The sequence below is a fragment of the Dendropsophus ebraccatus genome, chromosome 4, assembly GCF_027789765.1.
Source record: "Dendropsophus ebraccatus isolate aDenEbr1 chromosome 4, aDenEbr1.pat, whole genome shotgun sequence".
NCBI classification, from domain to species: Eukaryota; Metazoa; Chordata; class Amphibia; order Anura; family Hylidae; genus Dendropsophus; species Dendropsophus ebraccatus.
This window is the reverse complement of record NC_091457.1, coordinates 25,015,654-25,033,797: the sequence shown is the minus strand read 5'-3', so window position 1 is coordinate 25,033,797 and position 18,144 is coordinate 25,015,654. Positions and strand designations below refer to the sequence as shown.

The 18,144-nt window shown below is 45.7% G+C and overlaps 1 protein-coding gene across 1 annotated transcript; it reads right to left on the bottom strand.

Annotated features, from left to right (window-relative positions):
* Positions 1-1,592: 1,592 nt before the first annotated feature.
* On the bottom strand, positions 1,593-18,141 carry UBXN1 (UBX domain protein 1). Its single transcript, XM_069965293.1, has 10 exons — positions 18,037-18,141; positions 16,317-16,377; positions 14,474-14,527; positions 14,254-14,399; positions 10,973-11,018; positions 10,437-10,628; positions 8,992-9,043; positions 7,974-8,102; positions 2,979-3,162; positions 1,593-1,799 (listed from the first exon to the last, which is right to left on the bottom strand). Exons 2-10 carry the CDS (start codon positions 16,373-16,375, stop codon positions 1,759-1,761), a joined length of 903 nt encoding a protein of 300 aa, XP_069821394.1. The 5' UTR covers positions 16,376-16,377; positions 18,037-18,141; the 3' UTR covers positions 1,593-1,758.
* Between the last annotated feature and the right edge of the window lie 3 nt (positions 18,142-18,144).

Sequence of the window (18,144 nt, the reverse complement as noted above, 5' to 3'; positions counted from 1 at the left end):
CTGGTTGCTGCACACACCTGGCTAGATCTCCTGATCACAGTGGATCTCTGTGTGAGACCTGGTGCAATCTGTAATGGTAGGTTTACACAGAGATTTATCTGACAGACTATAAACAGGGATCAGGTCATAAAGGAAAGACTGAGATTTCGCCTTTTCAAATCCATTCCTGGCTTTGGCTTTCAAAATCTGTCAGATAAATCTCTCTGTGTAAATGCACCCTAACTTTGATGTCTCCTGCTGGCTGTGATCCAGTGACATCCTCATACACTGTGATCTCTGATCCTGGGTGTTACGTTCCCTCACATACAGTCTCGTATGTTCCTGGCTCCCATATATAACAATTATTTTCTTGCTTCTCAGGTTTGGTGTCAGTAGGAATAACAGTTATAGCGAGACCACAGAAGTCCCAGCCCAAACAGTAGCGTCTGACCTGCTCCAGATGATCCGCTAAAGAGACGTCTGAGGGCCGTCACCCCGATGGGAAGGATCCTGGACTATCAGTGGTCTCATACATGGGGAAGATGGGTTGGATATGGCATGAACATTGCAGGATTCTTCTGGCTGGTTTCTGAGACTGATCCTGTGCTTGTTGGTGAGTCCATAGAGGAGCCTGATACTTACTAGAAGCCCCTCACAGCTGAACCCCTGGGGGCTCGACTGAAAGATCTCAAGTATGAGATGACCCACACCCTGCTGTACTAGTAAACAATGCAGACGGCCCGTCACATCACACAAGGACGTTCCTACTGACCGCTGATATGGCAATGTCTGAACAAGACCTTGTAAGTAAAAGCAATGGTGGTGCTATGGACCTGCTGCTCCTCCATGATTGTATTTATGGAATTCACGTTCTGATCATAAGATTTATGTAAAATGCACCAATAAATAAACCAACACTGCATAACATTGGATTACAGATTGTGTTTTCTTTAAGGAAGTATTCTCATCTGTCAATGTTATCCACATCCGCAGTCAGAGTGACGTCACTGCAGATAAACACCTCAATATTCATGAGAAGGGGAGGCATTGGAAATGGAAGGATCCCGACATGATCCAAACTGCGGCCCTCCAGCTGTTGCAATACCTCAATTCCCATCATGCCCAGACAGCTAAAGCTTTGGATCTGGCTGTCCAGGCATGATGGGAAATGTAGTAATGCAACAGATGGAGGGCCGTAGTTTGGAGACCCATGATGTAGAGTTGTTACTAGAAGAAATCTCCATGATTGTCAGGGTCGGACTGAGGTATTAATCACTATGGGGGAGATTTATAAAACATGGTGTAAAGTGAAACTGGCTCAGTTGCCCCTAGCAACCAATCAGATTCCACCTTTCATTCCTCTTTGGAAAATGAAAGGTGGAATCTGATTGGTTGCTAGGGGCAACTGAGCCAGTTTCACTTTCCACCATGTTTGATAAATCTCCACCTATGTGGTTGTGATGTAGCGGTATTTCTTGGCCCATGTACAGTATAGAAATATACAGATAAAGAGAGTTTTTGTCACAAAAAACAACCTGTCCTGTGGGGGAGAAGTTATTGTATCTAGGAATACGCTTTTTTCACTGATCAACTACAAGATGAGACATAATGTATCAGGGTTTCACACAACTTCTTTATTTCCCCCAGCAATATACAGGTGAGCGAGCCGCTGTGTGTGATACTCGGGATAACAGAAGGTGCTGATCTGCCTCGCTGTTGGTCTTGGCGACACGCCTTCTGTTTTTTTCTTTTTTGGTTGATTTCAGAGGGGTAAGACTGCTATTTTTTAGCAACAATTAAGACTGCAGAAGGCACCAAACCTAAAGAAATAGAGAGAACAAGGGTAAGAGATAAAGTCCTCACTACATAAAACACTACAATAACCAACAATAGAAGTATAATAGCTAGGCTGTCCAGCGTAACACACACACACACACACACATATATAGATAGATATAGACTGAGATTGACAGTCCGCTCAGCCAATCACTGATCACCTGAGAGGGCGGGTCTTGCACATAGCACTTATCCTCAAAGCAGGAAGAAAACCACTGACCTGAACTCCCCCCACTCTTTCCATGGCAATTAGCGAACAAACAAAAAGTTAGTCTAACCATACAGCCCAGTCCAGGCTTGGCACAGTTAGGGGAAAAAGCTATGCTTTTCTAATCCTGGATAACACCTTTAAACCCATCTTGACATTTAAAGGAGAATGTCGGCTAAAATGTATTTTTTAATATGGTATTACCTAAGAAAAATTAGACAAATTCCTAATTCACTAATTATGGGAAATGCGCATATACTGCTATTTTCCTCAATTTAGTAGATCAGGCAGGCTTCAGATTCTGTAAAAAACCGTGACGTCACAAATCAGGTGTAATTCACATGAAGTGTCCAGCAGGGGGCGCAGTATATGTAGAAGTCTATGTAGTGTAGTGTAGTCCAGTAGCTGAGCCTGCATGTATTCACCATAGGGAGAGGGGTGTAAGATGTACTCAGGCTCAGACAGATCTCAAGGAAATGCCACTCTCCCACTCTTGAAGAACTACAACCCTCAGCAGGTGCTCCTGGCTGCTTCTCAGCCTGCACTGCACCGGGCAGCACAGGAATAGAGATGCATCTAACTACCATCCCCCTCCCTCTCTGTGCCATGCGGGCTGAGCAGCAGCCAGGAGCGCAGCTTTTCTTAGGTAATAACATATTATAAAATACATTTTGGCCGGACTTCTCCTTTAAGGCCCTTCTAGCTTGGGCTCTCAATTTCGAGGTGCAGGTTCCAGAGGTGAAATCCAAATCTACCAGACATAAAATGGAAATACCACACTAAAAAAAAAGGTTCCGACGTTTCACACAGTCATGTCAAAGATTGAGATCAGTTGAGGTCAAGAGCTGACACCCCTACTACTGATCTCTAGATGGAGCACTGACACCCCAACTGATCAATACCTTTGACAAGTATGTGTGATATAGTGACATTCTAAACTGGATCAGGTTCTCACCAAGTTCTTGTAGTGGTTTCTCCATATCTTCTTCTGTGAAGACCCGTCGAGGGAAGGAGGTCAAAAGGTTAAAAGGCCCTTCTGCACCGCCAGGCCAGTTCAGCTCCACGTATAGGCGGACAGCAGCCAGCTGTTCCCGGGCGCGGAACGTCTGAGATAGGGCTGTGCCGTCAAGCAGACGTACCTATGGGTAGAGATGCATATATACCATCTAGATTAATTTAGGATTTACTTATTTAAAAAATACTGTTTTCTCCCTAAGGGTATTTTCACACGTACAGGATCTGCAGCAGATTTGATGGGGCAGATTCAAAGCAAATCAAATCTGGACCATCAGATCTGCTGCAGATCCTGTATGTGTGAACGGACTGAGGCTATGTTCACACTACGTATATTTGAGGCTGTATATTTGAGGCTGTATAGAAACCAAAACAAGGAGTGGATTGAAAACACAGAAAGGCTCTGTTCACATAATGTTGTAATTGAGTGGATGGGCGTCATTTAATGGCAAATATTTGCTGTTATTTTAAAACAACGTCTGTTATATTGAAATCATGGAAGTTATTTATTTATATGGCGGCCATCCACTCAATTTCACCATTGTGTGGACGGATTCTTTCTGTGTTTTCAATCCACTCCCGGTTTTGGTTGCTATGAGGACCTGACATGAGGACCAAATACAGCCTCAAATATACATAGTGTGAACCCAGCCTCAAACTGCAAATCAACATCTGTACATTAACAATGATAAAACAGTGAGACCCAACCCTCCCATCCAGACAGCTTAAGCAATATACATATGGAGAACAATATCACTTATTACAGAATATCCATCAACCTCCAGTAATAGTGTTATACCTGTAATATATGCAAACACATTGTCTGCACCCTTCATTTCACTAACCTGTGTGTGGGGTATTGTTTTTTTTTTTTAACTCGTTTTATTGAGGAGAAGTTAAGAGTAGACAGTGCATGGATGAATATACAGTAATATCATAGTACAGACATGTTTAAAAAAAAAACAGTAAGAAGAGAAATAAACTAGTATTTTCATGAGCATCATTGTTCCATGCAGGTATGGCATCAAATTATATTAGCCAAATAAACATCAATATCTAACAAAAGAACTGTAATAAGTCTCATCTCTGTAAGCACCACACATCAGATTTATAAAGAAGCGAAAGTGTTTCCACACACAGCACCATTCTTTATCCCTATCTAAGGAATTCGGTGTCGTCTATAAGTGTCAGGGGGGAGCGACACCAGGTGTCCCAGATTTTCCCAAATTTAGCAGGGCAGCCCCTGTGTTTATAAATTATTCTCTCATAGGAAACCACAGAGTTCACCATGTTTATCCACATTGCCACCGTAGGTGGTCTTTTATCTATCCATCTCATGGCTATAGCCTTTCTCGCTAAGAATAATGTTTCTCGTAAAAAAATAATGCTGTAGTGTGTCCACACCTCCTCACTCAGTGACCCAAATAAGCACACCGTTGGGTCCAGTGGAACTTGCATGGGGCACATAGATGTAAGAGTGTCACCCACCTCCCTCCAGAATTTCTGCAGCCGGGGACATGCCCAAACCATATGCCAGAAATCCGCCGGTTCCATTCGGCACTTGGGGCATGTTGGGGCTGGGATTCTGCCCATACGGTGAAGTCTGATAGGGGTTAGGTAGCTTTGATGGATAATGTACAATTGTGTAAGTTTGTTATTTATGGAAGGTGAGACATGGAGGTGAGATTCCAATAAAACCTCATACGTGTCATCTGACATAGCAGGGACGTGCTTCCTCCATCTCTCAACCGCCGGGAGAGGTGTGGAAGTTGCCTTGAGGCGTATCAGGTGAGAGTAGATAGATGAAATTAAACCACTTGGTCCTTTGGATTTAATGACTCCTATCAGGGGGTAGCTAGAGATCAGGGGATCCGTAGGACCGAACTGAGTGTGGAGCACGTGGCGCAATTGCAAGTACTTATAGAAATGGCGATTAGGTATAAAATAGGACTCCTTAAGGGTATCAAAAGTAACTACGGTTCCATTCTTGTAGACCTGTTCCACATAATGAATTCCCACCCCCTTCCAGTAATCAATGTCATGAAATGCAAGCATATGAGTAAAGTTGTCATTACACCATAGCGGGGACTCTGCTGGGGTATCTGTATAGGAGGAGATCTTAGCAGCTGCTTGCCACATCAGCCTTGCTACGCGACAGATCGGGAGAAGGGTAGTATTAGAGACTCTATCTGATGCTAAAACCGACCATAATGAGGTTAAGGGAGAGCACTCTACCAAATGGGCTTCAGACCCCGATCGAGGCTCCATCTCCATCCAACCCCGTAAATATTTCAGCTGACCCGCCATATAATATAGGTATAAGTCAGGGACCGCAAAGCCTGCGAGGTCTTTTGGCCTTTGCAGTTTCGCCAGTTGTAGCTTGGACCGTGAAGCACCCCAGATAAAACTAATGATGGCTGATTCCAGTGTCTTAAAGAATACTTTAGGGATTGGTACAAATACGTGTTGAAGGACATATAAGCATTTGGGGAGCACCACCATCTTGACTAGATTAATTCTGCCAGCCACAGAGAGAGGAAGTGTACTCCATATCTTAAATTTATCCCTAAAGTGTGCAATGAGTGGGTTAACATTAGTGTTTAGCATATCTGATGGCTTAGTAGTAATTTGTATACCAAGGTAACGGAACTGGGATACCACCTGAAGACCATGTACAGAGGTAGCTAGTAGGTGCGATCTCGAGGAGTGCATGTATAAGAGAAATGATTTGGTCCAGTTCATTATCAAGCCGGAAAATGTACCAAATGTGTCAATTAATTGTATGGCTCTGGGCAGGGAAACATCAGGGTCAGACAAGAAAAGAAGAAGGTCATCTGCAAAGAGTCCAAGTCTATCCTCTCCACCAGTGTACGCAAGTCCTTTATAAATTATGTCAGTACGGAGGGTAGCCGCCAGCGGCTCCACCGCCAATATAAATAGAAGTGGGGATAAAGGGCATCCTTGACGGGTGCCCCTCCCCAGAGGAAAAGAGGGGGACAGTAAGCCATTTAAAGATATAGCCGCTGTCGGGCACTTGTGCAGTATTTCTATCCATTTAATGAAATTGGGTCCAAATTTAAACTTTTGCAAGACTTCTAAAAGGAACGGCCACTCTATAGAATCAAAAGCCTTGGCCGCGTCTAACGCAGCCAAGGCCCAGTCCTTCTTTTGTGCGCTTCCTCGTTGTATCGCTATTTGCGCTCTACGGATATTATCCGAGGTGCTGCGCCCTAGAATAAAACCAGACTGGTCAGTGTGTATAAGGGAAGGAATAACCCTACACAGGCGGTTAGCAATTATTTTGGTAAGTAGCTTGTAGTCTGAATTAAGAAGAGATATGGGCCTGTAGGATGTGTGGGGTATTGTTAAAGGTTACACCTACTAGACTGAGGAACAACCACCCAAACTGAACCACTCGGCGGTGACTGCCTGAGAGCGGGAGGAGCCTTAGGGGCCTATTCCACAGAGTGATAATCTGCCTGATTCGGACGATTATCGCTTTGTGGAATAGAGAGAGCGATCACTCATTTAGGTTCAAACTAGAGATGAGCGAACCTGGAGCATGCTCGAGTCCATCCGAACCCAAACTTTCGGCATTTGATTAGCGGTGGCTGCTGAAGTTGGATAAAGCCCTAAGGCTATGTGGAAAACATGGATATAGTCATTGGCTGTATCCATGTTTTCCAGAAACCCTTAGAGCTTTATCGAACTTCAGCAGCCCCCGCTAATCAAATGCCGAACGTTAGGGTTTGGATGGACTCGAACCCGAACCCGGTTCGCTCATCTCTAGTTCAAACCTAAAATCGTTTGCCACCCACGCATCGCTGCGTGGAATAGCGATCCACGGCAGGCGACTGACGATTCCATAAGCACCATACATTACCTAACCATTTTGCAGGTCTTCTCCTGTGCTTTCTTCCTTCCTCCCGGTCCCGTGCGGAGCAGCAGCTTCTGTGCGGCCTGTTAGCTGACAGACCGCTCAGCCAATCACTGACCGGGACCACTGCAGCCAGTGATTGGCTGAACGGTCTGTCAGCTCAGACAGGTTGCACCGAAGCAGCTGCTGCACGCGGGATCGGGAGGAGGAATGTCCCTGCAGCCCTCGCTAAACGATTATCAGCCATGAATTAGGCCCAATAAACGAGCGCCGATCTAGCAGATCGACGCTCGTTTACGTTATTGATCGGGCCCTGCTTGGCCCATGGAATAGGACCCTTAGTGGTAGGAGGGAGCTCGGCATTGTGACTGTAACCGTCTGGAATATACAGATATGGTCAAAGTGAATAAAATGGATTTTCTGTGGGATTGCAGAGTGCACAGGAGAACATCTAAACCACTGGTGTCAACCTTTAGGCTCTCCAGCTGTTACAGAACTACAATTCCCATCATGCCTAGGGAGCTAAAGCTTTGGCTGTCTAGGCATGATGGGAATAGTAGTTTTGTAACAGCTGGAGGGCCTAAGTTTGACATCCCTGATCTAAACACTGTTCTCCTGACCTGTCAGGTCCCAGGGATGGTTTGTAAGGCCCCGGGGATCTGACAGGTACTCTATAACAAGTGCATCAACAAAGCCACACAAAAAATGCTGAGATATCCCTAAGACGTATTCTGTGAAGAAAGGATGCAGTCCTATAGACTATGTACTAAGTAAAGTAAGGATAATCTGTGAGCCTCATATAGAGATAGAGACAGCACAGAATCCGACCTCTCTGACCACTGGTCATCAGTCAGTAGGCTCACGTCTGCCTCTCCAATACTTTTAGTACTTAGAGGAACACAACAATCTACACTTCATAGCTAGTAAGGTGCATTATTCAATATGATCCGATGTTTGTTGCCATTTAATGAATCTCCATATACAAGGCCAGGTAAAGCGGCTATGTGGTCTAGTGACATGTAAACTATCTGACTATACAGCTATCTTTCTCCCATTTACCTGTATACGGCACTGATCATATTCCTTCTTGGTGGGTGGCTCCTGTACAGGGGAAGACGGGGAGGGTATGGAAGCTGGAGGAGGAGATTCTGCAGGAGGGGAAATGGGATCAGACGAGGATCCTCCATACTGAAAGAGAGGACAAGTCAGGGGCTAAAGATATTACCGCACATTCATTTCTAGTCACATGCCCGTCACATGTCTCCCTGTGTGTGGTGGATAAGATATAAAAAATCCATGAAGGATAGAGCTAGGGACAGCAATGGATCCAATTCTCCATTACAACACAAAGCGCTTTGTTATAGGGACATTCATATTCATTCACATTTTGGCCCTGTTCACACTATAGAATCGGAGTCGAGATTCTAGGCAGAAGGCCTCTCAGTTACAATGGGAGGGTGCGTGCGCCTCCGCTCTCTGCTAAAAGAAGTGACATGTCAATTCTTCGAGTGGAGAGGTGTGGATAGCGGAGGTGCGCGCGCCTTTCCATTGTAAAGGATAGAAGGCAGGATTAGCAGAGAAGGCAGAGGAGTTCCACCCGGAATCTCAGCTCTGATTCCATAGTGTGAACAGGGCCTTTCCCAGTATACCCTGGGGATTATTTTGCATTACATACATGCCACAAAGGTAAGTGGTCTGGCTGGGACCGCCCAATAGACTTGTAAGCCCTGGGACCCCCACTAGCCCAGTAGTCCCAGGGGTACCAGACCTGTTTTAAAGTATTTTTTTTACATATCATTACTAGGAAGATAACTGATCCTGAAAATAAAGGGGACGCCATGCTGGTTTAACACCGTCTTCCTTTCCTTTCACCTGACTCCAGCACATCCCTTTCATTCTCAATACTGATGGGACCCCAATGATATAACCTAGCAAGATTTCACTGGTTTTTATTATAGGAATCCCCCTTTAATGCAGAGATTGTGACTTATGTGCTGTTGATCTCCATTATAAAACCCTTTGTGCTTGTATTCCTTTCCTTACTTTATTATTCCTGGTATCAGCAGATCACACTCACCCTTCTTGCTCTCTCTGCTTTGTCTCGTGCAATTTTCTCTCTGACACGTTCTCTATAGGTAACGACACAGACAGACAAGTCAGTACAATGTAGTGAACGCCCCAGTTATTTCTGCATATCACCAATTACGAGTTTCACTTTTTGCTTTGGTATCACTGGTGTCTGGTTTACAGTATCCCTATGCATCTATATGCTGTATTCCAGCACACACTATATACCATCCTCTTTGCCCAGGGACACTACAGGTAACACATACGAGGCAGTTCCCCAGAAGACAGTATGTGGTGAGGGCTCTAAGAACAGGACTCCCTACAGAGCAATCCGAGAAAGGCCGTTCTAGAGTATATGGAGGGTACGCGTGTTGATAACTTCGATAAAGACGTCATTGACCCGCCATGCCCAGGATGCCTGCCAGTCACTATAACAGGAGCACAGAGACTATTCACCTCTGGGACCATAACCTCATGTTTTTTTTCAATAAAAAGTCTCTGGCTTGACAGTGTCCATGACTACCATAGACTTCAGTGGTCTCCTCTCCTCTCTATGATATGTGTGTGTGGTCTCCTCTCCTCTATGTGATGTGTGTGTGGTCTCCTCTCCTCTATGTGATGTGTGTGTGTGGTCTCTTCTCCTCTATGTGATGTGTGTGTGTGGTCTCTTCTCCTCTATGTGATGTGTGTGGTCTCTTCTCCTCTATGTGATGTGTGTGGTCTCTTCTCCTCTATGTGATGTGTGTGGTCTCTTCTCCTCTATGTGATGTGTGTGGTCTCTTCTCCTCTATGTGATGTGTGTGGTCTCTTCTCCTCTATGTGATGTGTGTGGTCTCTTCTCCTCTATGTGATGTGTGTGGTGGTCTCTTCTCCTCTATGTGATGTGTGTGGTGGTCTCTTCTCCTCTATGTGATGTGTGTGTGTGGTCTCCTCTCCTCTATGTGATGTGTGGTCTCCTCTCCTCTATGTGATGTGTGTGTGTGTGGTCTCCTATATGTGATGTCTGTGTGGTCTTCTCTCCTCTATGTGATGTGTGTGGTCTCCTCTCCTCTATGTAATGTGTGCAGTCTCCTCTCCTCTATGTGATGTGTGTGTGTGGTCTCCTCTATGTGATGTGTGAGTGTGGTCTCCTTTCCTCTATGTGATGTGTGAGTGTGGTCTCCTTTCCTCTATGTAATGTGTGCCTTTTCATCTTCTCTATGTGACTATGTGATGTGTGTGATAGAGGAGAGGAGACCACACAGTTGTATAACTGTGTGGTCTCCTCTCCTCTATGTGATGTGTGTGATTGCCTCTATACAACTGTGTGGTCTCCTCTCCTCTATGTGATGTGTGCAGAGGTCAGATAGAGCCTACATGCCAGAAGTGTTCAGGGGCTAGCGCCAACCCTACTCCAGCCCTGTGAAAAGTATATAATATAGCATAGCCTTATCTTATGTATGTCCCTACTGTCACCTTGCCAGTCTTTCCTCCTGTTTCTCCCTCCTCCTCTCCTCCACTGCTTTCTGCATCTCTTGCTCTTGCATTTTCTGTCGGACTGCCGATAACTCTTGTCCATGCTTCCGCCTCTGTTTCTCCTGCTCAATTCTCTCCCGTTTTTCTCGCTCTTCGCGCTCTAGTTGCTTCTGTGCGATCAGCTCCATCATCCTGTAGACGAACAAACACAAACATTATTTCCCAGAATTTGGTCCTATGTGCTCCCAATATCAAATGTAAAGGTGTACGGGGGAAAAAAAGAGAAAAAAAAAACTGTCTTTGAGTTAATATACTAACCGTGGAGAGCTGGATGGAAATGATGGCCACATGTCTCAGCTGAGCTCTTCTGTCCCTTTAGTGGGGTCTCAGCACCCGGACCCCCACAGATTAAAAATTCTGACGTATCAAAAGTTTTAAAAATGACAAGGGTATCGCTTCAGCTTTCCATCTATATGTCACAGTATATGCCGCCCCATATGGTAACGTTATATATTATCATAGTTTATGGACCTTACCTTCTCGTCTGCCTCTCTTTCTCCTCCTCAGTTAGAGGTGATCTTCCTATAAAGGAATACACACAAAATCACCATCAGACTTTTTATTAATCATGAATGATCATGAAGTCAACTCTTTCATATGTGTACACAGCTAAAAGCCTAGGACTGGGGAGAGTAAATGGGCACTGACCCCCAGCTTTCTAGAGATTAAGTGTCCCCCTTTGATCTTGAGAAAGGTGCAGAAGTAGGACCCTCACCTACCAGACATATTTACGTCTAAGATGGGAGTACCCCTTTAAGGGTGCAATAAAATTTTAGCATTTAATCTTCTGCTTTGTCTAGTTTTAAGCAATTTTTAAAGGGAATCTGTCACTAGGTTTATTCCACCTTAAATAAGGGCAGCATAAACCAGTGACAAAAATGCTAAACAGATCGATGTATTACATCATTCTGTTCAGCCATTCTCCTAATATGCAGGAGAATAGGATTCTTGCCACACCCCTCCCCCTACCCTCCAGCTGCTGATTGGTAGTTAACTGCCTATACACAGCATGGATAGATAACTGCCAATCAGCAGCAGGTGGGTGGAGTTTTCTGCTTCTCATGAATATCCAGGACTACTGGGCTCATGCACATAATGGAGAGGACTACTTATTGTCCATGGTATTCAGGAGGATATCTCTGAATCAGCTGCACAGAACAATTTAAGTGATATATCATTCTGTTCAGCTTCTCTGGCACTAATTTATGCTACCAAGATAGCACAGCATCAACCTACTGACAGAATCTCTTTAAAGCGGCACTATCAGCAGGTTCTTCCGAGAGAACCTGCTGATATGCCGCAGTAGCTGTGTATCTCTGTAGTACATAGCCATAAGTTTAACCGCTCTCCTCCCCCGCATTGTTTGTAAAATCGCTAAATGCTCTTATGCAAACTACTATTATAAGAGCATTTAGGGCGTTGCTCTGGGCTGGAGAGCATCGCCCTGCCCAACCCTCCCCCTCCCGTCCTGCCCACTATGCATATTCATAACTGCATAGTGGGCTATATTGACACCGCCGCTGCGCAGGGAAGCAGTCCCGACCGAGACAGGCTGCTTCATGCTCATTCGTTAACTCCCCAGGCCGCCACCGATCCTCCCGGAGGTCCCTCAGGACGTAAGTATAAGATAGACTTTATACTTACGTCTTGAGGAACCTCCTGGAGGATCGTCGACGGACTGGGGGATTCACGAATGCGTATGAAGCAGCCTGTCTCGGTCGGGACTGCTTACCTGCGCAGCGGCGGTGTCAATATAGCCCACTATGCAGTTATGAATATGCAAAGTGGGCAGGACGGGAGGGGGAGGGTTGGGCAGGGCGATGCTCTCCGGCCCAGAGCAACGCCCTAAATGCTCTTATAATAGTAATTTGCATAAGAGCATTTAGCGATTTTACAAACAATGCGGGGGAGGAGAGGGGTTAAACTAATGGCTCTCCTCTTACAAATCCTCTCATCCCTTGGTGTCACTAGCCTAGCCCTCTCCTGGATCTCCTCTTACCTCTCCAACTGCACTTTTAGTGTCTCCCATTCTCACACCACCTCCTCTCCTCGTCCCCTTACTGTTGGTGTTCCCCAAGGCTCTGTACTTGGGCCTCTTCTCTTCTCCATCTACACCTCTGGCCTGGGACATATCATAGAGTCCCACGGCTTCAGCTACCACCTCTACGCCGATGACACTCAGATCTACCTCTCTGGTCCGGATGTCACCTCTTTGCTATCCAGGATTCCAGAGTGTCTATCGCCCATATCCTCCTTCTTCTCTTCCCGCTTTCTAAAACTCAACATGGACAAAACAGAACTTATCATCTTTCCCCCATCCCGCTCCACCCCGCCTTCTAATCTGTCAATCACTATCAATGGCTTCACTCTGTCCCCTGTCTCTGTCCCCTGTCCCCCAAGTCCGATGCCTTGGGGTCACCTTTGACTCTGCCCTGTCCTTTAAACCACATATTCAGGCCCTGACCACCTCCTGCCGCCTTCACCTCAAAAACATTTCCAGAATCCGCTCTTTCCTCACCCCTGACTCCACCAAACTGCTGGTCCATGCTCTCATTATCTCCCGCTTGGACTACTGTAACATCCTCCTCTCTGGCCTTCCAGCTAACTCCCTTGATCCCCTCCAGTCTATCCTTAACACTGCTGCCTGACTAATCCACCTTTCCCCTTGCTTTGCCTCAGCCTCTCCCCTCTGCCAATCCCTCCACTGGCTCTCCATTGCCCAACGTGTTCACTTTAAACTGTTGACCATGACGTACAAGGCCATCCACAACCTGTCTCCTCCGTACATCTCTGACCTGATATCCCGCTACCGTCACGCAACCTTCGATCCTCCAGTGACCTCCGTCTGCGCTCCCCACTTGTTCGTACCTCGCACAACCGCCTCCAAGACTTTGCCCGAGCCTCACCCATACTCTGGAACTCGCTACCCGGACACATCCGGCTCTCATCCACCATCATGTCCTTCAAAAGTAACCTGAAAACCCATCTCTTCAAACTAGGCTACAACATACAATAACTCTGCATCACACTTGAATGGCTGCACTTTACCTCCTGTTTCTCTCCCTATACCATATAGATTGTAAGCCCTCACGGGCAGGGTCCTCTTCCCCCATGTACCAGTCTGTCTTTTGCCGTCACGTAATGTTTTCTGATCTTGTATTGTTTCTGCCTGTTGCCTTTCTATTGTATAGCGCTCTGGAATTAAGGGCGCTTTATAAATAAATAATAATAATAATGGCTATGTACTACAGAGATACACAGCTACTGCGGCATATCAGCAGGTTCTCTCGGAAGAACCTGCTGATAGTGCCGCTTTAAAGGTCCCTATACACTTTAAGACAGCTAAACCTGCCACTTACAGCCAGTTGGGCTGTCTATCTAAGGTGTATGGGGCCATATTGAACAACCACCGACATATGAGATCGGTGGAAATAGGGGTTGGGTATGATGTAAAAACATGGCCTGACCCCTTTGTTCAGAGGGAGATAAGCCACAGTGAGAGCGCTCTGCGGCTTTCCCCTCTCCTCCCCATAGAGCACACAGGAAGGCTCAGCCATGCCGAATGTTCCTGTGTGCGGGGAGGCACGGCATAGCTGTCTGTTACTGAAGGTGTATGGCCACCTTAAGACTGTTTAAGTGAAGATACCACACTGGGTTTTACAAGATTCACTTGTATTCAATCTAAAAGGTTCATTGAGCTGTAAACCAGTGTCCAGAATGGTAAGGAAGTCATCCTATATAGCACATGGCTTCTGACCTGCTTCTGTATCCATTTCTGGTGAACCTGGTTCTGTTTCTTGTGATCCTGTGTCCATTTCCTGTGGATCCTGCCCACTCGCCTCCCCTCTGGTGTCTGGCACCACCGGCTCGTCTATGTCCGGATCGTCTTCATGTTCCATCAGCCTGGAACGACCACAGTGATATTCCAGCAAGGAGCAGGATACAGCTATATGTTGAACACAGGTGAAATTTCTTACCAGTCCATGGCCGACTCTATCCCCTGGTTTCCAGTGGCAGCCACTGCTTTTTCCCTGTTGCGGGAAGAGACGGCACAAGGTTTATAAGACATTATAAGTGAACGTGTCACAAGGCCCGATCCTTTCACTGCAGATCTAGTAATCCTGAAATAGCAGCACATACTTCTGGTATTACTGGAGTGCTCACCTGCCTGGCCCCACCGTATAGAATGTATATCTATGGGCTGCTATATGTTACCTTATAACAGGGAAGAGACACAGAAGATGGAATTGGTTTGTCATGTATGTTGAAGTGAAAACTTCCACTAATACTAATATTAGGTGTAATACACACATTTTAATGGGCTTTTTGCTATGAACAGCGTCAGCGAGCGCTTCAGTAACCCTCAGAATGCCGACTACAGCCAGATCATTGTCAGTACCGTATGCTATCAGCACTGAACAATGGTCGCCGGCATGGGGAATATTACAAGGCCAACCTGGAGAACAGCTGATGGCTAGCTGCGGCTACAGGAGCAGTGAACAGCGTCAGCGAGTGCTTCAGTAACACTCAGAATGCCGACTATAGCCGGATCATTGTCAGTACTGTACACCATCAGCACTGCACAACAATGGTAGCCAGCATGGGGAATATAACATGGCTTTTTCTTTTTCTGTCGACAATCTGCTCCCAAAGATGTTCTGCAGCAGCTTCTATTAATACTGAGGTCTTATAAGAAAACCTACCACTAAAAGAAAATGCTTCCCATATACTGTCTCATTGTCAAACTGTCTCTTATTCCAACAATCGGGTGATTGACAGATCTTTTTTTAAAGATGTTCTGCAGCGGATGATATTGTTTCTTATTACACTTGGGAGATGATATCTCTGTGTACAGTCTATTCATGGTGTATACATCTGCACTAGTGTAATTACATTCTAGTGTATATGTGTGTGTGTGTGTATATATATAATATATATATATATATATATATATATATATATATATATATATATATATAGTGTCAGTGTGTGTTCAGTAGTTAACCACCACCGTAGGAAGTAAACATTTGGAGCACTCCGATACTCGTGTATGTAAGCCACGCTGTGTGAGGGTAGGTTCACACTACGGAACCAGAGCGGAGAATTTCCGACGGACTCCGTAGCTTGTACCTGTTCACGTCCGCGCCTCTCCGCCCGTGCCATAGACACCAATTTATGCACAGGTGGATTCTGCATTTTGCCGAAAGAATTGACATGTCACATGACATGTGCAATTTTTTACATAACACTCTCAAATGTTTGCATAAAACACTGCAAAGGTGGAAATTGTTGAGCACATGTAGCTATACGTAGATGTGCCTGGGTAGGGGAGGAGTGGGGTGGTGTGATTTGCTTAGGAGCGCCCAGGAACATTATTTGCACATGGGCCCTATGCAGTCTGTGTCCACCCCTGTGAGAGACACTACCAGAACAAGCCTTCAACTAGTAACACCCTGTTGGTTATTTACTGGCTGTATACAATATATTGGTTATATACATTCCTAGTAAAAACAGCACATCCCCTAGGATTGATATATCATAGGAAAAGGGGAGGTCAAAGGTCATCAAAGATCTCTCCAGGATTAGAAAAACATGGCTGCTCTATTTCTTCAAAAACAATGCTACACCTGTCCAGAGTTGGAGTGGGTACAAGTGAGTCACACTCACTTCAAAAGAAACTCAGTTGCAATACCTGACACAACCTGTGGAGAGGTGTGGCGCTGTTTTAGGTAGAATGTTTGTCTAATCCTGTAACAGAACAGAAGTGATAGAAATTATACATCATATACATAGAATGGGGGGGGAATAAAGGAACATTACGCTCTACTTGGAGGGAATCCCATCTCTATGAGACTTTCCAGCGCTGAACTCTCAGACATTTCTAAAAGTAAGAAAAGAATACAAAGTTATTGGTTTAGGCCTGCGAATTATGGGGGAGATTTATCAAACATGGTGTAAAGTGAAACTGGCTCAGTTGCCCCTAGCAACCAATCAGATTCCACTTTTCCTTCCTCACATATTGTTTGGAAAATGAAAGGTGGAATCTGATTGGTTGCTAGGGGCAACTGAGACAGTTTCACTTTACACCATGTTTGATAAATCTTTCCCTATATTCTCCAGTCATGATTATTTACCACTTAATGGTGCGTTCACACCTACAGGATCTGCAGCTGATTTTCTGCAGCAGAAGATTTTATTTAAATAACTGAACACAGCATCAAATCTGCTGCAGATCCTGTAGGTGTGAACGCACCCTAAATGTATCTTCAAAAAAATACAGAGAGATACTAACAAGACTGTGCAGAGATACCCAGCTATGGAGAGATTACCTCCACAGTCCTGTCCCCTGATGTAAGCCCCAGCCTGAAGTGGATCTGCTATGATTTGGAAGGTGATGGAGACTTTCTGGGAAAGAGTACAGAGCTGTAGACCCTGCTATGTAGACCATGCCCCTCTTCCACTCCCTCTCCCACCCAGTACAGGGAGCTCTTACACCAAAGCAATGCTCTTACACTAAGTCACAATTTTGAAAAACTGTGATCTCTTAAACCAAAACGCTCTTAAACCAAGTTACTCTTAAACCGAGGTACCACTGTAAAAGCAAATTACAAATCTCTGCACTTTCGGAAACCAGTTGCCCTTTAAACTCCTCCCAGCCCCAGGTCAGGCAGCTACGGGGATAGATAGAAGACCAGGGGGGAGCTGGCAATATGAGCTAATCTACCTGCTCATGCTCCACACTGTCCCTGAAAGGTAAATCAAGGCTTCCCTCCCATCTCTGACCATCCATTAAGCTCCTGTGTAAATGCCAGTGTACCACCAGTAAAATCTCAGGAGAGTGCTGGTATCCACCATGTAGGATTCTGGGCCCGACACACAGGGTGCGCCCTAGAATGATACCTGACTGGTAAGGTGGACATTACAGAGGACTGCCCCATAGTCATCTATTGGACCTGGGGCGGAATTATTCATTATTAGGGCAGATTGTCAGCAAAACTACAACTCCCAGCATGCCCTGGCAGCCACATATCTCTTTGTTACCCCAATATGGGGGCAGATATATCAGTGGGATGGGCCAACACTCATCTAATGCAGGGAAGGAGAACCCCCCCCCTCCCAGCTGTTGCAAAACTACATATCCCATGATGCCTGGAGAGATAAACACAAAGCTTTGGCTGCCCAGGCATGATGGGAGTTGTAGTTCTGCACCAGCTGGAGGGCTGCAGGTTCCCCATCGCTGATGTAATGGCTGCTTCATAGACATCCATGTACAGAGCCCCCCATAGTAACACATGGGCCCCTGGAGGATCATAGATCCAGTAACATCTATGTCTATATAGCACACCCACGGCCTATCCCGGAGATGCTGCCTGCAGCATTTCTGTAGAGGATATGGGAGCAGCCAGGCGAGCACAGCCACTGCAGCCGGATACAACCGCAGCGGTACCGCCTTACACTATAAAATAACCAGATAATTAACGCCATTATATAGAGATATGGAAACGGAGAACCGCGAGTGACGTCACGTGATTTTACTCACCGGCGGCTCCTGGTAACCACGTGACGCTGCACCCGGAGAGGGGCGGGGATGAAAGCTTCCACTGTACGGAAGCCGACAAGGGACATTCCGTTCAAAGAATTGCGTGAT

Bases quoted from the DNA above. Each gene is read 5' to 3' on its own strand.
- UBXN1 (XM_069965293.1), bottom strand. From the start codon at position 16,375: ATGTCTGAGAGTTCAGCGCTGGAAAGTCTCATAGAGATGGGATTCCCT. The intron at 14,528-16,316 runs GTAATGTTCCTT...TTCCCGCAACAG, and splicing joins GGATTCCCTCCAAGTAGAGC to GGAAAAAGCAGTGGCTGCCA. The intron at 14,400-14,473 runs GTAAGAAATTTC...TGGTCGTTCCAG, and splicing joins ATAGAGTCGGCCATGGACTG to GCTGATGGAACATGAAGACG.